The sequence below is a fragment of the Nerophis ophidion genome, linkage group LG22 (genome assembly GCF_033978795.1).
Source record: "Nerophis ophidion isolate RoL-2023_Sa linkage group LG22, RoL_Noph_v1.0, whole genome shotgun sequence".
Taxonomy (NCBI): domain Eukaryota; kingdom Metazoa; phylum Chordata; class Actinopteri; order Syngnathiformes; family Syngnathidae; genus Nerophis; species Nerophis ophidion.
Genome location: NC_084632.1, coordinates 40,016,858 through 40,044,749, shown reverse-complemented (window position 1 = coordinate 40,044,749; position 27,892 = coordinate 40,016,858). Strand labels below are relative to the sequence as shown.

Sequence of the window (27,892 nt, the reverse complement as noted above, 5' to 3'; positions counted from 1 at the left end):
ACAAGCAGTTGTGTCTGTGTTTTATTCCTAGGGGGCGCTAGAGCGCAATTTTGAGTTTGGGGGTTCGTTTTTTTTGTTTATTAGATGGCAAATTTCGCCAGTGTCCAGTTTGGTGAGTTTTGAAGCATTTTAAGGGGGTCAAATTACAGCTCAAAGAGGCAAAAATGACATTTTTTTTAGGAAACTTTTGTTTTGAAGGGGTTTTTGCCAACTTCCTGTGGAGTTTTGCTGAAGGAGGTCAGTGTATGAAATCTAGGTCTAAGTGAGACCTACATAGAGGTTTTTGTTTGATGTCTCTACAACATTCCTACCAGAAGTTACAAGCAGTTTTGTCTGTTTTCTTCCGAGGAGCAGTTTTGTCTGTGTTTTATTCCTAGGGGGCGCTAGAGCGCAATTTTGAGTTTGGGGGTTCGTATTTTTTTTTTTAATTAGATGTCAAATTTCGCCAGTGTCCAGTTTGGTGAGTTTTGAAGCATTTTAAGGGGGTCAAATTACAGCTCAAAGAGGCAAAAATTACATTTTTTTTTAGGAAACTTTTGTTTTGAAGGGGTTTTTGCCAACTTCCTGTGGATTTTTGCTGAAGGAGGTCAGTGTATGAAATCTAGGTCTAAGTCAGACCTACATAGAGTTTTTTGATTCATGTCTCTACGATATTCCTAACGGAAGTTACAAGCAGTTTTGTCTGTGTTTTATTCCTAGGGGGCGCTAGAGCGCAATTTTGAGTTTGGGGGTTCGTTTTTTTTTATTAGATGTCAAATTTCGCCAGTGTCCAGTTTGGTGAGTTTTGAAGCATTTTAAGGGGGTCAAATTACAGCTCAAAGAGGCAAAAATGACATTTTTTTAGGAAACTTTTGTTTTGAAGGGGTTTTTGCCAACTTCCTGTGGATTTTTGCCGAAGGAGGTCAGTGTATGAAATCTAAGTCTAAGTCAGACCTACGTAGAGTTTTTTGATTCATGTCTCTACGATATTCCTAACGGAAGTTAGAAGCAGTTTTGTCTGTATTTTATTCCTAGGGGGCGCTAGAGCAATTTTTTGATTAGATTGCAATTTTTGCCAGTCCTGATGTGTGTGTTAAATTTGGTGAGTTTTGTTAAGGGGGTCAAATTACAGCTCAAAGAAGCGGCGGTATAATAATAATAAAACCTTAGGAATACAAGAGGGTCCTCTGTGGTGAAATTATGAAGTGAAGTGAATTATATTTATATAGCGCTTTTCTCTAGTGACTCAAAGCAGGTTTACATAGTGAAACCCAATATTTAAGTTACATTTAAACGGACCCCCGTGGACTTTAGAGCGTGGTTTGGATCCGTAACTACAGTGCAGCCCCAAAAAACGTCTCTCCTCAAATAAAAATGTAACTCTGTCTCTGCATGATTCCTTGCTTCTTGTCTGTTTAAAATCACAATTTGCCTCGGTTAAAAAAAAGGTTGAAAAACCCTGGACTCGACATTGCTGCCGTTCTTTTCACTCCTGCAGCGACAAATCGGTGCAGGAGCTTAGTGACTATTCTGGTATGTCGTTGTTGTCGTTTCCTGTAAAGCAGTTGTCATATGAGACTAATTTCCGTGCAGAAATGTGCAGACTCAAAGCACGGGGGGGGGGGGGGGGGGTCGATTACTACTTTAGAAAGGCAAATAATGGCCATTAAGCACAGAGTGCTATAAGTGAATTAGTGAAGTGAACTATATTTTTTCTCTAGTGATTTAAAGCACTTTTACATAGTGAAAGCCAATATCAAAGTTACATTTAAACCAGTGTGGGTGGCACCGAGAGCAGGTGGGTAAAGTGCCTTGCCCAAGGACACAACGGCAGTGACTAGGATGACGGAAGCGGGGATCGAACCTTGAACCCTTAAGTTGCTGGCACGGCCGCTCTACCAACAGAGCTATACCACCCCTATTATCCTATGCATTTGGCCCATCTCCATATTCACCCCCATGGGAGGTGAGGGGAGCAGTGAGCAGCAGCAGATTTAACCCCCCAATTCCAACCCTTTTCCAAACCGTTTTTTAATTGAGGGGCCACACCGCAGTTATGCTCGCCCTCAGGGGGCCACTTCTAACAGTCAGTGATATTATTACAGAATTGCCTATGCATTTGATGATTTTTATTTTATTTTATGTACAATGTAAAACAAATTTCTATATTTTACAGTAAAAACTGGACCTGCACTGCAAAAACTGAAATCTAAGTAAGATGAAATATCTCAAATAAGGGTGATTTTTGGTTATTTTCCGTCTGATAAGATCATTCTTTTCACTAAGCAGATTTTTTGTTAGAGTGTTTTACTTGTTTTACAGCTTGTTGCTGAGATTTTATGACCTATATTGAGTAAAACATGATTGAAATTTGAATATCAACTGATGCAAAGCTGTGTCATAGTCAGGTTCAAACACTGATGACATCTGTTAAACAGACAAGAAGCAAAGAATCATGCAGAGACTGACTTCAATTTAGCTCATGAGGAGAAGGCATGGAGCTGCACACTTAGTCACAGTCTCGCCCTACGCTCTAAGGTACAGCTCCCGCGTCCCTCTATTTATTCAGGAGTTCCCCAGTCAACATCACTGAGGCCACTTCTAAAAGGAGTGGTCACATATATCATGCAAAGCAGCTCCAGTACGCACGATACCTGACGGAATGTGCTGGGGGGGGGGCCTTGTGATTTCGCCTGGTCTCTGCTTTGTCTGCGTGCTGTCATTTTATCTTCGTTGAGGTCCTTGAAGTCCTCGGTTGTTAGTGGGTTAAGATAAAGATAACATCTGCGGCTGAAGCCACCCCTCAGAAAAGAAGTTTTGTCCTTGCACAGATAGAAAAAGTACAGGTTGAGCACAATAGCTAATAACTATGGCAACAGACTTTAAGCATATTAAAGTTGTGTGATAACTTACACATAATTATTCTAACAGTCATTAATTAACACAAGTATAAAACTACTTTTTCAAAGTAATAATTTCTTATTTCAAGCATGAAAAAAAAAATCACGAAGCCGAGTTGTATCATTATGTCAAGATGGCACTCGCATTTACTTAATTTAAGAATATTGTTCAACATATTGAGCAAAAAGGTCTTTTTTTTCTACCAAGAAAAGGGCGGCATAGCTCAGTTGGTAGAGTGGCCGTGCCAGCGACTTGAGGGTTGCAGGTTCGATTCCCGCTTCCGCTATCCTAGTCACTGCCGTTGTGTCCTTGGGCAAGACACTTTACCCACCTGCTCCCAGTGCCACCCACACTGGTTTAAATGTAACTTAGATATTGGGTTTCACTATGTAAAGCGCTTTGAGTCACTCGAGAAAAGCGCTATATAAATATAATTCACTCACTCACTTAAGAAAAGTATTTTTGGCTTCATTGGAGTTAGCTAATTTTACTTGTTTTGAAAAGTCTTGACAAGCCACATTTTCTTGTTCTATTGGCAGATAATTTTGCTTAGTTCAAATAAAATACCCCTCATTTTTGTATTTTTGTTTGTTTTTGAACGCTGACTTTTTGCAGTGTGCAGCCAGGCACTAATCAGAGTGCTATTTATTCCCGTTGCTCGCCACACACTGTCTGGCTCCCGAGTTTGCTACAATCAACGATTCCTGTTTTTGTACGCTAGCTCCCGCGCTAGCCTCCGTAGCTTTGCCTCCTGTGCTTTTGGCCCGCTTTTGTTGTCCCCGCACGATTTGTACCGATAAATAATGTCCTACCTGCACGCTTTGTCCGGAGTGTTCCGTCTGCATCCTGGGAGAACAACCTCCATATCGCCATGCGACCCGATCTTTCCAAATCTCTATTATCCTCAACACTTTCTTCAAGTCTTCTGAAAATCTATATGCTCATTTACTGTTGATATATGTTTACTTTCTCTTTTAACATGTTCTATCTACACTTCTGTTAAAATGTCATAATCACTTATTCTTCTTTTGTTTTATACTTTACATTAGTTTTGGAAGATACCACATATTTGGGTGTATGTGTATATATATATATATATATATATATATATATATATATATTAGGGCTGGGCAACGATTAAAATTTTTAATCGAAGTTAATCGCACTATTTCTCCGATTAATCGCGATTAACTGCATTGTATACACAAAGCCCAATAATGAATTCAAAAGTAGTGTGTAGTGCACCTTTATTGGAATATTCTCCCACATGAACAAAAGCGCCAAAACATTTGTTGTGCAAACACAATTTAAATCAGTCCTTGTTAAACAGTAGCAGTTAAATAGCATATTTTATGAAAATCAACTCAAAAAATGTAAATACAAACATTTAAGCTTATTGCCACTGCCAGGGTGTTTAAGTTATCCTGTTTGTTATGGAAAATAAATATAATCTACATACAAATCTCGGAGCCACAATCATAACATCTGAACAGGCAATTTCTAAATTAACAGCAGAAACATTTTTTTTTTATCAGGGATCTTATGTTTAAAAAACCTATATTATAGGTAGTGGGCTGTTTTAGGGAATTTTTGATCAAATTATCCGTAGTAGCAATATTAATAATGTTGTGTTTATTCTGCATAGTGCACTTAAAATAATTACGACCATATCTAGGAATTGATATGATGGGAGTTTTCCGATTGTTTGCTTGGTGCTTTGATAAACTGAAGGCATCATATACATGGTACTATATTGTGATGTTATGAGCAGAAGTGGGTAGTAACGCGCTACATTTACTCCGTTACATCTACTTGAGTAATTTTTGGGATAAATTGTACTTCTAAGAGTAGTTTTTATGCAACATACTTTTACTTTTACTTGAGTATATTTATAGAGAAGAAACGCTACTTTTACGCCACTCCATTTATCTACAATTAGCTCGCTACTCACTACTTTTTTTTTTTATTGATCTGTTAAAGCACGCTTTGTTTGTTTTGATTTTGTCAGACACGCATTCTAAGTAGAATCTATGCATGCCTGCGTTTCACCAATCAAATGCAGTCCCTGGTGACGTTGGACCAATCAAACAAAACCAGGCGGTCACGTGACCGTCACACGTCGAATCCGACCTAAAAAGGTTGAAAAACGTATACGGGTGTTACCATTTAGTGGTCAATTGTACGGAATATGTACTGTACTGTGCAATCTACTAATAAAAGTTTCAATCAATCAATCAAAAGTGTAAAGGAAAAAAGACACTTTTTACTTCAACCGTACTTCCCGTCAAAAGCCTAAAGACTGATCGCACAGTTCCTGTCTTCACAATAAAAGCGCCACTCCATCGCGCCTGCGCTTAGTGCGCTAACAAAATAAGAGTCTCCGAAAGCCAGAGCATACAAGCTAGATAACTACGGAGTTTGCCGCCAATGTATTTCTTGTAAAGTGTATAAAAACGAATATGGAAGATGCCAAAAACCAACGACATTCATGTGGTATTAGACAGAAAAGAGGAACTTTTTTTCTCCTCCATTTGAAAATGTGGACATTATCAGCAATACTGTCTGATTCCAATCAATGCAAGTCATCAGAATCAGGTAATACACTAACTTATATTCTTGTCTTCATGAAAGATAGGAATCTATATGTTAAACATCTATGTATATTCATTAAAACACCTTTAACATGTCAACAAAAACAGCAAAATAAATAACTATAAATTATATACATATATATATATATATATGAGGTATATCACCTCGACTTGGTCATTTATTAAGTAATTGATTAACGTTGAAAAACTTATTGTGGTGTTACCATTTAGTGGTCAATTGTACGGAATATGTACTGTACTGTGCAATCTACTAATACAAGTTTCAATCAATCAATCAATCAATCAATCAATCAATCGATGACTGCCTACTGAGCCTATGGTGCTGTTGAGTTATCGTGGCTCAATTTGCCTTAAATTTTTTTATTTTCATGATTTATTATTTAATATATATTATTGTTTTAGTTGCTTAAGAGATATTCCTGGCTATGAATTTGTTCATTGCTATTTTTATGTTTTTGTGCATTATTTGTTGCCGTATTAATTAAACAAACAGGTTACTCATCAGTTACTCAGTACTTGAGTAGTTTTTTCACAACATACTTTTTACTTTTACTCAAGTAAATATTTGGGTGACTACTCCTTACTTTTACTTGAGTAATAAATCTCTAAAGTAACAGTACTCTTACTTGAGTACAATTTCTGGCTACTCTACCCACCTCTGATTATGAGCCATGGAAATAAAGAACTACCCTACCCAGCATGCAACAGGAGTGACGAGCATGCGCGGTAGCCCGGTATAGGTTGTGTGTCGCCATGACGACATCTTGTATGTTGTGATACGCACGCTCTGAAAGTAAACGTTAAGAACTCAGCCAACACTCCTGGTCTGCATTATTCATAAATAGACAGACAACACATATACTCCGCTGCTTCACAGGCCGCTGGATGTAGCTGGCAAAGTATTCCCATGCTAGTTAGCGTCATTCAGTCCAAAACGGCCCGATCTATCCACATCCAAAATTGTCTAGCGGTCGTAAGTGATCCCGGAGTGACCACGCTGTAAGCCAGCCAGGAAATCTGCAGAATTGTCCGGTATTTTTGCCAAATGTTCCATCTTTACCAAGAGCCCCTCGACGCCAAAGTACATCCGGGAGATGCCATCTTGTTAAGAAAAGGCGTTAACAAAATAAAAGCACGTAAACAACATACGCAAATGTGCGATAAAATAATTGTCGGCGTTATTAGATTGATGAGTCAACGCGTAATTAACGCATTAATTTGCCCACTCCTAATATATGAAGAGTTCATACGCAAAAACCGATAAACGCCATTTTGATAAAGTTTAGCCCAGCCTCGGTAATATATAGTCCGCCACTTCTATTGTGGTATACCAAAATCTATTTGTTTGCAAATGCGGACAAATGCCGCTTTTAACGTCATTTAGTTCAGCGATTTATTGCAAAGGCCGATAAGCGCCATGGATCATCTACCACAAAAGCCGATATATCCGTTTGCCCAACCAGCGCTGCAGTACGGGATCACGTGACAAACAAAATGGGGTCGCGCACGGACTCACTCAGTGTTGTTATCCACGCATGAATAATTTGGAAGCTTCTCCTGTGAACAAAACTGTTAAGCCAGCGAAAAAAACTGACGTGTTTAAGTTATTATTTGATGTTGGCGCTAGCACGCGTGTCCGTGAGTTTTACACGGCCGCGTTAAACGATGTTGTCGAGCATGGAGCTAATGTCGATAGCGATGATGAGTCAGCTGTTATCTGCACAGGAGTGTTTTTGAGAGGCAAACCAGGTTGAGCATTTGTGCTTGTTTTATTAATAAAACATTGTCTTCATTGCAACACTGTTTTTTTGGTTTTTTCATTTTGTGCTGAAAAGCACAAGGTAAATACGTGAGGTCACAGTTCCAAAAAAGCATGTCCGGTTAGCAAGTACGAAAAAACAATGTTCGCAGGGACAGCTAGATTTATACGTAGCAAGGGATCGAAACTGTTAAATAATGAAGTAAAGAAATGTGAAAAGTTGTTACGTTGAAATGTGGCTTTCGATACATTTCACGTTCTGTTTTTCTCTCTATCTTTATATTGAATATTATGCGAAATAACGACCGCAAAGAAAACGATTTTGGAGATATCTGTTTTTGCGACATATCATAATTTGGATATATCTGCTTTTGACGTAAAACCACATCAAACACTCTTACTTGAAAGCCATTCATTACATCAGCATTCCTTAAAAGTTTAGGCTTTCATGACTTGCTTATGTTGATATTAAATAAACCATTGCACGCTTGTACATGTACCGACAACACCAGCAGGCAGAAAATCGTTAATATACAGAATCGGTCAAAATGGATTTATCTGCTTTTGCATATGAACTCTTCATATATATATATTTTTTTTATAAATGCATTTATGTATATGCAAATTGGATATGTTCAAATATGATGATAAAAGTGATAGCAAAGAACCAGTTAGTAAAACAAATGAATAATAATACAGAAATGACAATGAGCTATATTACACTACAAATGGAGCAATACAAATACCAATATAAATAGCACTATTGATAATGAACAATACCAATACTTTACTTCTATTATCAACAATACAGTTGTTCAAATGCAACACTACATATATACGTAATGATAACTACGGATACAAAAGAAAGCAGAAAAACGGAGGGGAAGAAAGAGAAGCAACCTATATTAACCTTGTAGATTGTTATCGTAACAAAAGGTTCAGCTTTGTCAGTGTGCCATGTGTTACCCAGTTGACCCTAGGACAACAACGTTAATATATGTTTGATGAAACTTGAGCATGTGCATCCATGCGGACTTAAGTTATCTACTTAAATGTTGCTCTTCATCCCGAGAGGGACAAGCGGTAGAAATCAATCAATCAATCAATGTTTATTTATATAGCTCCAAATCACAAATGTCTCAAAGGACTGCACAAATCATTACGACTACAACATCCTCGGAAGAACCCACAAAAGGGCAAGGAAAACTCACACCCAGTGGGCAGGGAGAATTCACATCCAGTGGGACGCCAGTGACAATGCTGACTATGAGAAACCTTGGAGAGGACCTCGGATGTGGGCAACCCCCCCTCTCTAGGGGACCGGAAGCAATGGATGTCGAGCGGGTCTAAAATGATACTGTGAAAGTTCAATCCATAGTGGCTCCAACACAGCCGCGAGAGTTCAGTTCAAAGCGGATCCAAGACAGCAGCGAGAGTCCCGTCCACAGGAGACCATCTCAAGCGGAGGCGGGTCAGCAGCGTAGAGATGTCCCCAATCGATACAGGCGAGCGGTCCATCCTGGGTCCCGACGAGCGGTCCATCCTGGGTCTCGACTCTGGACAGCCAGTACTTCATCCATGGTTATCGGACCGGACCCCCTCCACAAGGGAGGGGGGGACATAGGAGAAAGAAAAGAAGCGGCAGATCAACTGGTCTAAAAAGGAGGTCTATTTAAAGGCTAGAGTATACAGATGAGTTTTAAGGTGAGACTTAAATGCTTCTACTGAGGTAGCATCTCGAACTGTTACCGGGAGGGCATTCCAGAGTACTGGAGCCCGAACGGAAAACGCTCTATAGCCCGCAGACTTTTTTTGGGCTTTGGGAATCACTAATAAGCCGGAGTCTTTTGAACGCAGATTTCTTGCCGGGACATACGGTACAATACAATGGGCAAGATAGGCTGGAGCTAGACCGGGTAGTATTTTATACGTAAGTAGTAAAACCTTAAAGTCACATCTTAAGTGCACAGGAAGCCAGTGCAGGTGAGCCAGTACAGGTATATATGTATGTATATATGTATATAAAGGTATATACAGTATAGGTATATATGTATGTATATATGTATATAAAGGTATATACAGTACAGGTGTATATGTATGTATATATGTATATAAAGGTATATACAGTACAGGCGTAATATGATCAAACTTTCTTGTTCTTGTCAAAAGTCTAGCAGCCGCATTTTGTACCAACTGTAATCTTTTAATGCTAGACATGGGGAGACCTGTAAATAATACGTTACAGTAATCGAGACGAGGCGTAACAAACGCATGGATAATGATCTCGGCGTCTTTAGTGGACAAAATGGAGCGAATTTTAGCGATATTACGGAGATGAAAGAAGGCCGTTTTAGTAAGGGTGTGCGTAAAAAACATTTTGAAAATGAAGTTACCTTGATGAACTTGTGGGCTTCCAGTGCTAACAATACAACACGTACATTCAGTTTTCACTTGCACTGCAGCAAATGTTCTTCTTGCTACCAACTGAAGCTAAATATAGCAGCAATGTTAAAGAGAGAAGCCTCTGCTGTACTTTTGGCCAGCTCAGTTTCTGCAGTAATATGATTATCTTCTACTTCCACTCTAAATGGAAGCATCGTCCCGCCTGGTCATTGTGAGGTAGCACTCAGTGTGGGCAGAACTGCAACTTTTGGTATTGATCTGATGTCAAATAAAGTCGGGGCCTTTACAGTAAACCCACGTTTATCGCCTTTAATCGACCTAAATGAATGTCCGCCAAATAGGAATAATTCATTTTAAATGGAATATTTACATGGCTGCAGACTAATACTGTTTATGACATTCTAAATGTTTTTTAAATCATCAGAAGCCTCTTAACAGGAAATAGTCACTTTTACGCTTCTTTAATCCAACTTAATGATGCTGCCTGAGGCTGAGCCAATCAGAGAGCGGGATACAGAACAGTGTGCTCTGATTGGTTTGGTCTCATCTATACTACTGTCTTATTGATATTTTTAGTTCATTCAGCCATTTTTATGCCTAAAAAAATGCTTAATTTATGTCAAACATACACTAAATTGCCAAAAGTATCTGTCCACCCATCCAAATGATCAGAATCAGGTGTCCTAATCTCATATAGATAGATAGATAGATAGATAGATAGATAGATAGATAGATAGATAGATAGATAGATAGATAGATTTAAAAAGTACAGTAAATAATGGGGGGTATAAATGGTATATATGTATACATATATGTATAAATACATATATATATGTATATATATGTATACATATGTATATATATATATATACATATATATATATATATATTTATACATATATATATATATATATATATATTTATACATATACATATATATATATATAGATTTATACATATACATATATATGTATACACATATACATATTTATGCATACACATATATTTATACATATATACATATATATGTATACATATAGATATGCATATATATATATTTATACATACATATATATTCATACATATGCATATATGTATACATTTATATATCCATATATATATGTATACATATATGTATATATATACATATATATGTATACATATAGATATACATATATATATATATGTATACATATATATGTATACATATAGATATACATATATATATATCTATACATATACATATATATGTATACATTTATACATCAATATATATATGTATGTATATATATATATATATATGTGTGTATATATATATATACATATATATATGTGTGTTTATATATATATTAATATACATGTATGTATATATATAGATATATATATATATATATATATGTGTGTATATATATATACAGATATATATATATATATACATATATATATATATATATATACATATATATATATATATATATATGTATATATATATATATATATATATATGTATATATATATATATATATATATATATATATATATATATATACATATATATATATATATATATATGTATATATATATATATATATATGTATATATATATATATATATATATATATATATATATATATATATATATATATATATATGACCTCAACTAGGGACGGCGTGGCGCAACCCGAGGGTCCCTGGTTCAATCCCCACCTAGTACCAACCTCTTCACGTCCGTTGTGTCCTTGAGCAAGACACTTCACCCTTGCTCCTGATGGGTGCTGGTTAGCGCCTTGCATGGCAGCTCCCTCCATCAGTGTGTGAATGGGTAAATGTGGAAGTAGTGTCAAAGCGCTTTGAGTACCTTGAAGGTAGAAAAGCGCTATACAAGTACAACCCATTTATCATTTATTTGACTTGGTCATTTGATAAGTAGTTCGCCTGCTGAAAAAAGACTATAGTGACAAATGTATGGAAAAGCGCGTGTCCCTCTTCTCAACTAGCAGCAGGTGCTCCGCCCCTCCCTCTAAAAGCAGTTTTGTTTGTGACATTAAAAAAAAAAACAGCGACAAAATAAATCTTAAACATATTTGTTTTTCGTCTTTTTATGATTTTTACTTACTTTTTGCATGGCCCATTATGCACATTTTATCATAACCACGTCCAACAAAGACAAGGAATTGAGGCTGTAACCTAAAGTGAGATTTTAAAGCATGGGTGTCAAACTCCGGCCAACGGGCCAATTTCGGTCCGCCATGTAATTTAATTTGGCCCTTGAGGCAATATCAAATTAACATTAGAGCTGGCCGGTATAATGACAATATAACATATTATAACACCACATTCACCGCTAATACTCATACTTGCCAACACTCCCGATTTCCCTGAATGACTCCTGAAGTTCAGTTCCCCTCCCGAAAATCTACCTGGCAACCTTTCTCCCGATTTCCACCCGGACAACAATTCTCTGGGCGTGCCTTAAAGCCACTGAATTTGCGTGCCGGCCCAATCACAAAATATCTATGGCTTTCACAGACACACACAAGTGATCGCAATTCATACTTGGTCAACAGCCATGCAGGTCACACTGAGGGTGGCCGTATAAACCACTTGAACACTGTAACAAATATGCGCCACACTGCGAACCCACACCAAATAGGAATGACAAACACATTTCGGCAGAACATCCACACTGTAACACAACAGAACAAATAAATGGTAAATGATAAATGGGTTGTACTTGTATAGCGCTTTTCTACCTTCAAGGTACTCAAAGCGCTTTGACACTACTTCCACATTTACCCATTCACACACACATTCACACACTGATGGAGGGAGCTGCCATGCAAGGCGCCATCCAGCACCCATCAGGAGCAAGGGTGAAGTGTCTTGCTCAGGACACAACAGACGTGACGAGGTTGGTTCTAGGTGGGATTTGAACCAGTGACCCTCGGGTTGCGCACGGCCACTCTCCCACTGCGCCACGCCGTCCCTAAATACCCGGAACTCCTTGCAGCACTAACTCTTACGGGACGCTACCACCATACCCTACCCCCCCAAACCCCGCCCACCTCATTGTTATTTAATTTTTTAATTTATTAGCCTGTGGAAAAAGTTAATGTTGATATTTACCTCAGAAGTAGAAAAGAGGCATAACATTTTTCATTCAAATTTTATTTAATATACTATTGATGTTTTTTCGTTTCTTTTTTGAACGTGGATTTTGCACTATTAAGCTATATAAGCGTCGCTTGTTCCATATTTAGTTTTAAAGCAAATCCGTGTCGCAAACTGAGCCCTAATTAACGTTTTATTCACGCACTTTCTCTTGCTATTTCAAGGCTTGAATGTTTGAGTCATTCATTGTTGTTTTATTTTCAAATGTATTATTAGCCTGTGGAAAAAAAGTTTATTTTGATCTTTACATTTTTATTATTATTATTTGAAACTGGATTTTGCAGGTCACTATAAAGTTATATAAGCCTTGCTTGTTCAATATTTAATAAAAAAACCTGTTTGGGTCCCTATTAAAAGGTTAGTTTGTTCAACCTTGGCCCGCGGCTTTGTTCAGTTTTACATTTTGTCCCGCTCTGTATTTGAGTTCGACACCCCTGTTTTAAAGGATCGCAACAGTTCATGTTCAGGGTATCTGCCTGCGTCAGGTGAGGATGTGTACACCTGCGTCAGGTGAGGGTGTGTACACCTGCGTCAGGTCCTGGTAGCGCTCGGGCGGGGCCGCCATTAGAAAGCAGCGGGTGGAAAACGGAAAGCAAAAGTGAGAGAGTGCTAACAGCCTTAGAAAGGCCGTTTGAAAGAAGTCTGCAAGGATCTTAGAAGACTTTGTGCTTCTTGGCTATGAAGGCCTTGTTTCAGTTGGGAACCATGCAGAGACCCAGTAGCTACCACGTAAGTGTGTGTGTTTGTTCTGGCTACTTCTAGCTCCGTATGAGCATCACCTCACTGATACATCGGACGAAAATGCTTTTTCTTGTTTGGAAAAAAAATAATTTGATGCATAAAAGAAATGTCCTAGTCAGTGAGACCATGTTCTTGTGAGTGTTTAGGGTGTGTTAGGAGTGTTTGTGTGTGGATTCCTGCCAGCACTCCTCTGTCCTCCGCTGTACAATCCCTGTTTCCATATGAGTTGGGAAATTGTGTTAAATGTAAATATAAACAGAATACAATGATTTGCAAATCCTTTTCAACCCATATTCAGTTGAATATGCTACAAAGACAACATATTTGATCATCAAACTGATAAACATTGTTTTTTTTGCAAAAAATCATTGGAATTTGATGACAAGAAGTTGGGAAAGGTGGCAATAAATACTGATAAAGTTGAGGAGTGCTCATCAAACACTTATTTGGAACATCCCACAGGTGTGCAGGCTAATTGGGAACAGGTGGGTGCCATGATTGGGTATAAAAACAGCTTCCCAAAAAAATGCTCAGTCTTTCACAAGAAAGGATGGGGCGAGGTACACCCCTTTGTCCACAACTGTGTGAGCAAATAGTCAAACGGTTTAAGAACAACGTTTCTCAAAGTGCAATTGCAAGGAATTTAGGGATTTCAACATCTTCGTTGCATAATATCATCAAAAGGTTCAGAGAATCTGGAGAAATCCCTCCACGTAAGCGGCATGGCCGGAAACTAACGTTGAAAACAGACATCAATCTCCAAAGGATATCACCACATGGGCTCAGGAACACTTCAGAAAACCACTGTCACTAAATACAGTTTGTCGCTACATCTGTAAGTGCAAGTTAAAGCTCTACTATACAAACCTAAAGCATTTATCAACAACATCCAGAAACGCCGCCGACTTCTCTGGGCCCGACATCATCTAAGATGGACTGATGCAAAGTGGAAAAGTGTTCTGTGGTCTGACGAGTCCACATTTCAAATTGTTTTTGGAAATATTCGATATCGTGTCATCCGGACCAAAGGGGAAGCGAACTATCTAGACTGTTATTGACGCAAAGTTGAAAAGCTAGCATCTGTGATGGTATGGGGGTGCATTAGTGCCCAAGGCATGGGTAACTTACACATCTGTGAAGGCACCATTAATGCTGAAAGGTACATACAGGTTTTGGAATAACATATACTGCCATTTAAGCACCGTCTTTTTCATGGACGCCCCTGCTTATTTCAGCAAGACAATGCCAAGCCACATTCAGCATGTGTTAAAACAGTGTGGCTTCGTAAAAAAAAAGAGTGCGGGTACTTTCCTGGCCCGCCTGCAGTCCAGACCTGTCTCCCATAAAAAATGTGTGTTGCATTATGAAGCGTAAAATACGACAGCGGAGACCCCGGACTGTTGAACGACTGAAGCTCTACATAAAACAAGAATGGGAAAGAATTCCACTTTCAAAGCTTCAACAATTAGTTTCCTCAGTTCCCAAACGTTTATTGAGTGTCGTTAAAAGAAAAGGTGATGTAACACAGTGGTGAACATGCCCTTTCCCAACTACGTTGGCACATGTTGCAGCCATGAAATTTTAAGTTAATTATTATTTGCAAAAAAAAAAAACGTTTATCAGTTTGAACATCAAATATGTTGTCTTTGTAGCATATTCAACTGAATATGGGTTGAAAATGATTTGTATTCCATTTATATTTACATCTAACACATTTGCCAACCTTCAAACTGAACAGCACAACTATAAAATGTCCCATATTTGCTCACAATTTAAGATTCTTCACTGAATACCACATTAAAAAACAATCAAACTCATTAGTTTTGATTTTTTTTTTTTAGCAATTGTCTTGCCAGAATCTTTTGACTTAATCGGAATCTTCCGGTTTCTGCAAACATATAGAAATATTGTAAATAAATAATAAAAAAATGCTAATTAATGCCATCTCATTAACAAAAAAAAAAATACAATAGTATAAATTATGAAGGTAAACTGTGTTCAGCTGTTCAGTTTACTTTGTGGCGAATAAAGCAATAGTACTTTTACGTTTTGGTAATAAGTTATATCCATCCATCTTCTTCCGCTTATCCAAGGTTGGGTTGCGGGGGCAGCAGCCTAAGCAGGGAAGCCCAGACTTCCCTCTCCCCAGCCACTTCGTCCAGCTCCTCCCGGGGGATCCAGAGGCGTTCCCAGGCCAGCCGGGAGACAAAGTCCTGGGTCTTCCCCATATGTGCATGAAACACCTCCCTAGTGAGGTATTCGGATGCCCGAACCACCTCATCTGGCTCCTCTCCATGTGGAGGAGCAGCGGCTTTACTTTGAGTTCCTCCCGGATGACAGAGCTTCTCACCCTATCTCTAAGGGAGAGACCCGCCACTCGGCGGAGGAAACTCATTTTGGCCGCTTGTACCCGTGATCTTGTCCTTTCGGTCATGACCCAAAGCTCATGACCATAGGTGAGGATGGGAATGCAGATCGACCGGTAAATTGAGAGCTTTGCCTTCCGGCTCAGCTCCTTTTTCACCACAATGGATCGATACAGCGTCCGCATTACTGAAGACGCCGCACAGATCCGCCTGTTCATCTCACGATCCACTCTTCCCTCAATCGCGAACAAGACTCCGAGGTACTTGAACTCCTCCACTTGGGGCAGGGTCTCCTCCCCAACCCGGAGATGGAAATCCACCCTTTTCCGGGCGAGAACCATGGACTCAGACTTGGAAGTGCGGATTCCAGTCCCAACCGATCAAGGGAGAGCTGTAGATCCTGGCCAGATGACGCCATAAGGACCAGATCATCTGCAAAACGCAGAGACCTAATCCTGGATTCCTGGATGCGCCAAGAAATTCTGTCCATGAAAGTTATGAACAGGATGGGTGACAAAGGGCAGCCTTGGCGGAGTCCAACCCTCACTGGAAAGGGGTCTGACTTACCGCCGGCAATGCGGACCGAGTTTTGACACTGATCGTACAGAGAGTGGACCACCACAATCCGACTAGCCCGGTACCCCATACTTTCTGAGAACTTCCCAGGGTACTCAGTCAAATGCCTTCTCCAATAAAATTACATAATGATCTCATTGCTATTAATTCATTATTCAATTGACTCAAATGTTTGCTACTATTTCTTGGGCTAAAATTCCAATGCCTTTGTTTTACGATCACAGAAAGTTTGCCTTTGCGAACTGTGAGCTTTGAAATATTTTTGTGGGTTGTGAAAAAAATACCGTTCAAAGATTTATAAATTAATGTTGTTCTTTTTTCTCTTTCTGTAATTTTATTGCAGTTTTCCCAAGACCAGTTCATCCTTGATGGTCCATCAGAGAAGCTGCGCAGAGAGCTGGAGGAAGAACTTAAGATGAACTGCGAGGAGCCGAGAAGCCACGCTTGGTACCACGGAGCCATACCCCGGCAGGTAAAACTTCATCATGTCCGTCGTCCTTCTCTTAGGGAGATTAGGCAAAAACATGTTAAACTTGGAATTTGTTTTTAGAATTGTTGAATTAGAGAACACAATTTCCAAACGGGCTGTATAGAGGCTGGATGTTGTTGGAATTTTTTAAATCGGTCGAAAAATGTTGAAGTAGTAACATGTTGAGTTGAGAAATGGTATTACGGAATTCCTGGAATTTAGGAAAAAACAGGAATTGTTTTCCAGTTCGAAAAAAAACTTAGTTTTTTGTCCTAATTAAGAAGAATGTTTTGATGGTGGAACGATTGAAGTAGGTTGAAAAATGTGGGAGGAGTAGTCGCCAGAGAAAAGGGTGGAAATCGGGCTTTGCAAAACCAGGATTTCTGGAAAATCCTGGAAAAAAATTTCAGAATTGATGAAGTACAGCACAAAATTTCCAAACAGGCTGTATAGAGGCTGGATGGTGTTGGAATTTTTTTAAATCGGTGCAGAAATGTTGAAGTAGTAACAAGTTGAATTGAGAAATAGTATTACGGAATTCCTGGAATTTAGGAAAAAAATTGAATTTTTTCCCAGTTCGGAAAAAAACTTTGTTTTTTGCCCTAATTAAGAGGAATGTTTTGACGGTGGAACGGTTGAAGTGGGTTGAAAAATGTGGGAGGAGTAGTCGCCAGAATAAATGGTGGCAATAGGGCTTTGGAAAACCAGGATTTCTGGAAAATCCTGGAAAAAAATTTCAGAATTGATGAAGTACAGCACAAAATTTCCAAACAGGCTGTATAGTGGCTGGATGGTGTTGGAATTTTTCAAGTCGGTGGAAACATGTTGAATTGAGAAATGGTAGTACGGAATTCCTGGAATTTAGGAAAAAACAGGATTTTTTTTCCAGTTCGAAAAAAAACTTTGTTTTTTGTCCTAATTAAGAAGAATGTTTTGATGGTGGAACGGTTGAAGTGGGTTGAAAAATGTGGGAGGAGTAGTCGCCAGAAAAAAAGGTGGGAATCGGGCTTTGGAAAACCAGGATTTTCTAGAAATCCTGGTTTTGCGAAGCCCAATTACACCCTTTATTCTGGCGACTACTCCTCCCACATTTTTCAACCCACTTCAACCCTTCCGCCGTCAAAACATTCCTCTTAACCAGGACTAAAAAAAAAGTTGTTTTTGAAATGGCAAAAAAAATGGTGGCAATAAGGCTTTGGAAAACCAGGATTTCTGGAAAATCCTGGAAAAAATTTTCAGAATTGATGAAGTACAGCACAAAATTTCCAAACAGGCTGTATAGTGGCTGGATGGTGTTGGAATTTTTTTAATCGGTGCATAAATGTTGAAGTAGTAACATGTTGAATTGAGAAATGGTATTACAGAATTCCTGGAATTTAGGGAAAACCGGTAATTTTTCGCCATTTCAAAAACAACTTTGTTTTTAGTCATGAACAAGAGGAATGTTTTGACGGCAGAACAGTTGAAGTGGGTTGAAAAATGTGGGAGGAGTAGTCGCCAGAAAAAAGGGTGGAAATCGGGCTTTGGAAAACCAGGATTTCTGGAAAATCCTGGAATTTTTTTAACTTGGAATTTGATTAGTTTGAGTTTCCGGAATGGTGGAATGTGTTGAAGGTGGAATGGTTTGAATTGGTTGAAAAATGTGGGAGGAGTAGTCGCCAGAAAAAAGGGTGGAAATCAGGCTTTGGAAAACCAGGATTTCTGAAAAATCCTGGAATTTTTTAAACTTGGAATTTGATTAGTTTCCGTTTCCAGAATGGTGGAATGTGTTGAAGGTGGAATGGTTTGAATTGGTTGAAAAATGTGTAAATGGTGGAAGTTTGAAAAATGGCCAATTCATTTTGAATGGGGAAAATGTCCCGGAAAACTTGGAATTTTTGGAATTTTTCAAGCGAAAGCTCTTGATTCCAGAATAGGCTGAACAGTTTGAAGTAGGAACGGTTTGAATCGGGTGAAAAATGTGAAAGGAAGAAGAAGACAGAAAACCATGTGTGAGAATGTATTCACAAAATAATACAATGCAAGAATCGTGTTGAATCACGTATTTATTAGGAATCAAATCCTTACCCCAAAAATCAGAATTGACTGACGAGGTGCCCAAAGATTAACACTAATAACAATTGAATATTTCTATCTATATAAAAGGCATTGAAGCTTAGGGAGGGCTATGCAGAACGAAACTAAAACTGGCTACAAAGTAAACAAAAACAGAATGCTGGACAACAGCAAAGACTTCCTGTGGAGCAAAGACCGCGTCCACAATGTACATCCGAACATGAAAGAAGGATAAAAACAACTGAAATATTCTTGATTGCTAAAACAAAGTAGGTGCGGGAAATATCACACAACGGAAGACATGAAACTGCTACAGGAAAATACCAAAAAGAGAGAAAAAGCCACCAAAATAGGAGCGCAAGACAGGAACTAAAACACTACACACAAGGAAAACAGCAAAAAAGTCCGAATAAGTCAGGGCGTAATGTGACAGGTGGTGACAGTACACCTACTTTGAGACAAGAGCTATAGTGATGCATGCTTGGTTATGCTTTAAAGTCGACTTTTTACTGTCAACTGAGTTTCGTTTTTTAATGATTTCTACTGGTGGTGCTTCCAGATTTTTTTTCACGCAAAAAATGTGCCTTGGCTCAAAAAAGGTTGAAAAAACACTGATCTAAAGTGACGTAATTACAACTTAATGGTTTAGGGCGAAATGCGTTTTTTGAAGCCAGGCTCCGCCCACTACGAATGGATACGAACAGGTACCGACCCATACGGCACTTCAGGGTGACATCATCATTATCTGCACGACCCGGTTCTGCAGTTGCGGAGCTGAGCTGTTTACGTTTCGTGTTTTGTGACGAACCATCAGATGGAAGTCCGGCGCCAAAACCAAGCCCACATCCTGTCATTAAGCAAAATATTTTCGCAATTCATCAATCAATCTATCAATCAATCAATCAATCAATGTTTATTTATATAGCCCCAAATCACAAATGCCTCAAAGGACTGCACAAACCATTACGACTACAACATCCTCGGAAGAACCCACAAAAGGGCAAGGAAAACTCACACCCAGTGGGCAGGGAGAATTCACATCCAGTGGGACGCCAGTGACAATGCTGACTATGAGAAACCTTGGAGAGGACCTCAGATGTGGGCAACCCCCCCCTCTAGCAATGGATGTCGAGCGGGTCTAACATGATACTGTGAAAGTTCAATCCATAGTGGCTCCAAGACAGCAGTGAGAGTCCCGTCCACAGGAAACCATCTCAAGCGGATCAGCAGCGTAGAGATGTCCCCAACCGATACAGGCGAGCGGTCCATCCTGGGTCCCGACGAGCGGTCCATCCTGGGTCTCGACTCTGGACAGCCAGTACTTCATCCATGGTCATCGGACCGGACCCCCTCCACAAGGGAGGGGGGGACATAGGAAAAAGAAAAGAAGCGGCAGATCAACTGGTCTAAAAAGGAGGTCTATTTAAAGGCTATAGTATACAGATGAGTTTTAAGGTGAGACTTAAATGCTTCTACTGAGGTGGCATCTCGAACTGTTACCGGGAGGGCAGTTTAGTACTGTTATCTGTTTTGGTTCATCTAAGGTACAGTGATGCCGAGGGGGGTTTATCGCCCACTGCCCACTCTTCCCTCACTCGTGAACAAGACTCCTAGGTACTTGAACTCCTCCACTTGGGGCAGAGTCTCCTCCCCAACCCTGAGATGGCACTCCACCCATTTTCGGGCGAGAACCATGGACTCGAACTTGGAGGTGCTGATTCCCATCCCAGTAAATTCACACTCGGCTGCGAACCGATCCAGTGAGCGCTGAAGATCCCGGTCAGATGAAGCCATCAGGACCACATCATCTGCAAAAAACAGAGACCTAATCCTGCAGCCACCAAACCGGATCCCCTCAACGCCTTGACTGTGCCTAGAAATTATGTCCATAAAAGTTATGAACAGAATCGGTCACAAAGGGCAGCCTTTGCGGAGTCCAACCCTCACTGGTTAAGTAGTCGCCAGAATAAAGGTTGGAAATCGGGCTTTGGAAAACCAGGATTTCTGGAAAATCCTGGATTTTTTTTTTTTATGAATTGTTGAAGTACAGCACACCATTTCCAAACAGGCTGGATGGTGGCTGGATGGTGTTGGAATTTTTCAAATCGGTGGAGAAATGTTGAAGTAGTAACATGTTGAATTGAGAAATGGTATTGCGGAATTCTTGGAATTCACTACAAATGGATATGAATAGGTACCGACCCATACGGCACTTCAGGGTAACATCATCATAATTTGTACCGATTACGACCCGATTCTCCAGTTGCGGAGTTGAGCTGTTTACGTTCCATGTTTTGTGGCGAACCATCAGATGGAAGTCTGGCGCCAAACCAAGCCCACATCCTGTCAGAAGTAAAATAAATTCGCCGAGGGGCGGTTATCGCCCACTGCCAACAGAACTGTCGATCTCACCATCCACTCTTCCCTCACTCGTGAACAAGACTCCGAGGTACTTGAACTCCTCCACTTGGGGGCAGGGTCTCCTCCCCAACCCGGAAATGGCACTCCACCCATTTCCGGGCGAGAACCATGGACTCGGACTTGGAGGTGCTGATTCCCATCCCAGTAAATTCACACTCGGCTGCGAACAGATCCAGCGAGAGCTGAAGATCCTGGTCAGATGAAGCCATCAGGACCACATCATCTGCAGAAAACTGAGACCTAACCCTGCAGCCACCAATCCGGATCCCCTCAACGCCTTGACTGCACCTAGAAATTCTGTCCATAAAAGTTATGAACAGAATCGGTCACAAAGGGCAGCCTTTGCGGAGTCCAACCCTCACTGGAAAGTAGTCGCCAGAAAAAAGGGTGGAAATCGGCCTTTGGAAAACCAGGATTTCTGGAAAATCTAGGAATTCTTTTTTAGAATTGTTGAAGTAGAGCACACCATTTCCAAACAGGCTGTATGGTGGCTGGATGGTGTTGGAATTTTTCAAATCGGTGGAGAAATGTTGAAGTAGTAACATGTTGAATTGCGAAATGGTATCGCGGAATTCACTACAAATGGATATGAATAGGTACCGACCCATACGGCACTTCAGGGTAACATCATCATAATTTGTACCGATTAAGACCCGATTCTCCAGTTGCGGAGTTGAGCTGTTTACGTTCCGTGTTTTGTGGCGAACCATCAGATGGAAGTCCGGCGCCAAACCAAGCCCACATCCTGTCAGAAGTAAAATAAATTCGCCGAGGAGCAGTTATCGCCCACTGCCAACGGGACAGTCGATCTCACCATCCACTCTTCCCTCACTCGTGAACAAGACTCCGGGGTACTTGAACTCCTCCACTTGGGGCAGGGTCTCCACCCTAACCCGGAAATGGCACTCCACTCATTTCCGGGTGAGAACCATGGACTCTGACTTGGACGTGTTGATTCTCATCCTAGTCAATTCACACTCAGCTGTGGACAGATCCGGCGAGAGCTGAAGATCCCGGCCAGACGAAGCCATCAGGACCACATCATCTGCAAAAAACTGAGACCTAATCCTGCAGCCACCAAACCGGACACCCTCAACGCCTTGACTGCGCCTAGAAATTCTGTCCGTAAAAGTTATGAACAGAATCGGTCACAAAGGGCAGCTTTGGCGGAGTCCAACCCTAACTGGTAAGTAGTCGCCAGAAAAAAGGGTGGAAATCGGCCTTTGGAAAACCAGGATTTCTGGAAAATCTAGGAATTCTTTTTTAGAATTGTTGAAGTAGAGCACACCATTTCCAAACAGGCTGTATAGTGGCTGGATGGTGTTGGAATTTTTCAAATCGCTGGAGAAATGTTGAAGTAGTAACATGTTGAATTGCGAAATGGTATCGCGGAATTCACTACAAATTGATAAGAATAGGTACCGACCCATACGGCACTTCAGGGTAACATCATCATAATTTGTACCGATTAAGACCCGATTCACCAGTTGCGGAGTTGAGCTGTTTACGTTCCGTGTTTTGTGGCGAACCATCAGATGGAAGTCTGGCGCCAAACCAAGCCCACATCCTGTCAGAAGTAAAATCGCCCACTGCCAACAGAACTGTCGATCTCACCATCCACTCTTCCCTCACTCGTGAACAAGACTCCTAGGTACTTGAACTCCTCCACTTGGGGCAGGGTCTCCTCCCCAACCCGGAGATGGCACTCCACCCATTTCCGGGCAAGAACCACGGACTCGTACTTGGACGTGTTGATTCTCATCCCACTCAATTCACACTCGGCTGTGGACAGATCCAGCGAGAGCTGAAGATCCTGGTCAGATGAAGCCATCAGGACCACATCATCTGCAGAAAACTGAGACCTAATCCTGCAGCCACCAAACCGGATCCCCTCAACGCCTTGACTGCGCCTAGAAATTCGGTCCATAAAAGTTATGAACAGAATCGGTGACAAAGTGCAGCCTTGGCGGAGTCCAACCCTCACTGGAAAGTAGTCAAGTACTGGTCCAAGTACTGGCCCATCGGGCACCACAGGGTGTCTTCAAACAATAATATTATGGGCTGCTTGAGGCCTCAGGCAGTTCTGATTTAATAACTATGTACACAACAAATAATGCGGCCCGTCCCAAATAAGTGTTTCTCAAACAGAACATACCATCGTGTTCTGTTGGCCTCGGTCAGGAAGGTCCAGGGCTCCGGCTCCAAAGTGACCCTAAAGCAGTGTTTTTAAACCCTTTTTTGAGCCAAGGTACATTTTTTGCGTTGAAAAAAATGCAGAGGTACACCCCCAGCAGACATTATTAAAAAACGAAACTCAGTTGACAGTAAAACGTCTTCGTCGCACTTGTTGGATATGACTTTAGACCATAACCATCACTATAACTCTTATCACCACCTGTCACATCAGCCCCTGACTTATTTTGAGTTTTTGGGGTGATTTCCTGTGTGTAGTGTTTTAGTTCTTCTCTTGCGCTTCTATTTTGGTGGCTTTTTCCAATTTTTTCCCGTATTTTCCTGTAGCAGTTTCATGATTCAGGGTCTGAGAACACTGATAAGAGACGATGTCCCTTCGCACAGATAGAAAGAGTACAACTTCAGCACAATTGATAATAACTATAGCAATGGCCCTTAAGCATAAGAGTTGTGTGATAAAATAAACATGCCGTATTTCCTTGAATTGCCGCCGGGGCGCTAATTAATTTAAAACCTCTTCTCCCTCCGGCGTTTACCAAAGGCATGCGGTAAATTTAGGCCTGCGCTTAAAAATTTGAGTGTGATGTAAGGATATTATGAAAAGCATCTCCTTCTGATCAAAAGCATCGATAACTTGTTTATAGAAGTCTTCCTTATCTTTCTTCGGTTTTAAAAGTCTCTCTGTCTCGATGGAGATCTTCCTTTATTACCCCCTGCTTCGATTGAAAGTCCAGTTTAGAAAACTGCTATCAGTTAGCTCGGCTCCTCACTTGTATTGCGGACAACGACAGAATTACCCTCGGACAACTCCCCCTCTCGTTCTGCTCCGTGAGTGATCTCTTTATCCCACCGCTGCCACCATGAAGTGTTATTGTATAAATAATACACTGGTGTTACATCCTAAAAGGTCCGTCGTGCACCCCCCGCGTCACATCCGTTCCCGGCACATATCACTGCACTTGTTGTCACTTCTTCTGCAGCCGAGTAGTCCCAAGAAGGATCACTAGCGCCCTCTACCACCAGGAGGCGGGAGTCATTTAATGACTCATATTTGACACACGCAGCTACGGTATATTAATAAAACATAGCTGCTTACTGTTCTTTTTAGCATGTTCAATAGCTGGGACCTTGAATCCTACTGAATAGCTCTTAATCTTCTTCCCTTTATGTGATTTCAAATGATTGAAATCAGCCTCCTCCATTTTGAAAATAATGACAGGTGAAGTGTCACTCGTGACGTGACGAGTTTGACCCGGTGGAAATTCTAGGCATATGCTAATTATTTGGCGAAACGAGTTTGACCCGGCGGAAATTCTAGAAATGCGCTAATAAAAATATTTTGCGAAACAAGTTAGATAAAAACAGCGCCCTAAAATACCCCCATTATTTACTTTTTACTTTTTTAAATTCAATCTTAACTCTGTACATTGTTGCTGGAGTTTTAAATTTTCCTGAGGGAACTCTCCTGAAGGAATCAATAAAGTACTATCTGTCTATCTACCTCACTATGTTTGGATGTACAGTAAGTTTTTGCTGTCGTCCAGGATTCTGTTTTTGTTTACTTTGTAACCAGTTCAGTTTTAGTTTAGTTCTGCATAGCCTTCCTTAAGCTTCAATGCCATTTCTCAGGGGCACTCACCTTTTGTTTATTTTTGCTTTAAGCATTTGACACCTTTTTACCTTCACCCTGCCTTCCGACTTTAGTTACCGTCTGCCAGCTACTGATATGGAAGTGTGTTGCACGGTTACTCTGCCGAGCTCTAGACTGCACCGACACTCAAAAACAACACTTCATTTGCAGACTATAATTAATTGTTTGCAATAAATATTCTAAACCCGAATAGGCGAAATTAGATAAAAACACCGCCCTAAAGGGACAAGCTGTACAGGAAATGAACAGACGGGTCATCCAGAGGGAAAAATCAGGCCTCAGTCGACCTTTCAAAGTCATGATCTCTACAGCGCCATCATTGCATCACTTGGCCACCAACCCCCCCCCCCCCGGTTTGACCTGACATATTTTCACCATTTGAAGGCTCGTAGGCAATATAACCGACATCAATCTCTAAAGGATATCACCACATGGGCTCAGGAACACTTCAGAAAACCACTGAAAATAAATACAGTTTGTCGCTACATCTGTAAGTGCAAGTTAAAGCTCTACTATGCAAAGCGAAAGCCATTTATCAACAACATCCAGAAACGCAGCAGGCTTCTCTGGGCCCGAGATCCACTAAGATGGACTGATGCAAAGTGGAAAAGTGTTCTGTGGTCTGACGAGTCCACATTTCAAATACTTTTTGGAAATATTCGACATCGTGTCATCCGGACCAAAGGGGAAGCGAACCATCCAGATTGTTATTGACGCAAAGTTGAAAAGCCAGCATCTGTGATGGTATGGGGGTGCATTAGTGCCCAAGGCATGGGTAACTTACACATCTGTGAAGGCACCATTAATGCTGAAAGGTACATACAGGTTTTGGAACAACATATGCTGCCATCGAAGCGCCGTCTTTTTCATGGACGCTCCTGCTTATTTCAGCAAGAGAATGCCAAGCCACATTCAGCACGTGTTACAACAGCGTGGCTTTGTAAAATATGAGTGCGGGTACTTTCCTGGCCCATCTGCAGTCCAGACCGGTCTCCCATCGCAAATGTGTGGCGCATTATGAAGCGTAAAACACGACAGCGGAGACCCCGGACTGTTGAACGACTGAAGCTCTACATAAAACAAGACTGAGAAAGAATTCCACTTTCAAAGCTTCAACAATTAGTTTCCTCAGTTCCCAAACGTTTGTTGAGTGTTGTTAAAAGAAAAGGTGATGTAACACAGTGGTGAACATGCCCTTTCCCAACTACTTTGTCACGTGTTGCAGTCATGAAATTCTAAGTTAATTATTATTTGCAAAAAAAAAACAAAGTTTATGAGTTTGAACATCGAATATCTTGTCTTTGTAGTGCATTCAACTGAATATGGGTTGAAAAGGATTTGCAAATCATTGTATTCTGTTTATATTTACATCTAACACAATTTCCCAACTCATATGGGGCCGTGGGTTGGGTTAAACCTGTTTGCCGTACGTTGGAAACCCCTGCACCAGATGGAGCCCGCATACCACTAGTGGTAAACGTACCAGAGTTTGAGAATCACTACCCTAGACAAGTGATTCCCTGTGTGTGTACACGTGTTCCATGTTTGCACACCTAACGTTTCGACGGTCCTAACAGGTTGCTGAAAACTTTGTGCAACGAGATGGCGATTTCCTGGTCCGAGACTCGCTGTCCAGTCCGGGAAGTTACGTTCTAACTTGCCAGTGGCGGAATACAGCCCAGCATTTTAAAATCAACAAAAAGGTAAGACCAAATCTTCGGGTCCTCTCCAAGGTTTCTCATAGTCATTCATATTGACGTCCCACTGGGTTGTGAGTTTTTCCTTGGCCTAATGTGGGCTCTGAACCGGGGATGTCATTGTGGCTTGTGCAGCCCTTTGAGACACTTGTGATTTAGGGCTATATAAATAAACATTGATTGATTGATTGATTGATTGATTGATTGATTGAACAAAAAGGTAAGATGGCCTTTAATTCCCGAATGGTTGTTTGGATTACGTATTATATAAGTCTTAAAAAGAAGGCAACACATGACGTAAGTGTCCAAATTAGTTATATTAGCCTACTATCAAACACACACAAACACAAGTGAATGCAAGGCATACTTGGTCAACAGGCATACAGGTCACACTGAGGGTGGCCGTATAAACAACTTCAACACCGTTACAAATATGCGCCACACTGTGAACCCACACCATTTCGGGAGAACTTCCGCACCGTAACACAGCATAAACACCATCCATCCATCCATTTTCTACCGCTTATTCCCTTTCGGGGTCGCGGGGGGCGCTGGCGCCTATCTCAGCTACAATCGGGCGGAAGTCGGGGTACACCCTGGACAAGTCGCCACCTCATCGCAGGGCCAACACAGATAGACAGACAACATTCACATACTAGGGCCAATTTAGTGTTCCCAAGCAACCTATCCCCAGGTGCATGTATTTGGAAGTGGGAGGAAGCCGGAGTACCCGGAGGGAACCCACGCAGTCACGGGGAGAACATGCAAACTCCACACAGGACCTTCGTATTGTGAGGCAGACGCCACCGTGAATAAAATACCCAGAAGCCCTTGCAGCACTAACTCTTCCAGGACGCTACAATAACATCTACGGCTTTTGGAGCTCGGTGCGTAGCTG

At 40.8% G+C, this 27,892-nt stretch overlaps 1 protein-coding gene across 5 annotated transcripts in view; it reads left to right on the top strand.

The window, feature by feature from the left end:
* The window catches only part of bcar3 (BCAR3 adaptor protein, NSP family member), a 189,569-nt gene that overhangs the window by 117,630 nt on the left and 44,047 nt on the right, over positions 1-27,892 (top strand). For 4 of the 5 annotated variants that reach the window (XM_061883825.1, XM_061883823.1, XM_061883824.1 and 1 more), the window contains 2 exons: positions 16,852-16,980; positions 26,875-27,000. In XM_061883825.1, the coding sequence (XP_061739809.1) occupies positions 16,852-16,980; positions 26,875-27,000 (255 nt within the window). Of the gene's footprint in view, positions 1-13,417; positions 13,555-16,851; positions 16,981-26,874; positions 27,001-27,892 lie in introns of those variants that run through there. The other variant, XM_061883827.1, reaches the window with a different exon arrangement.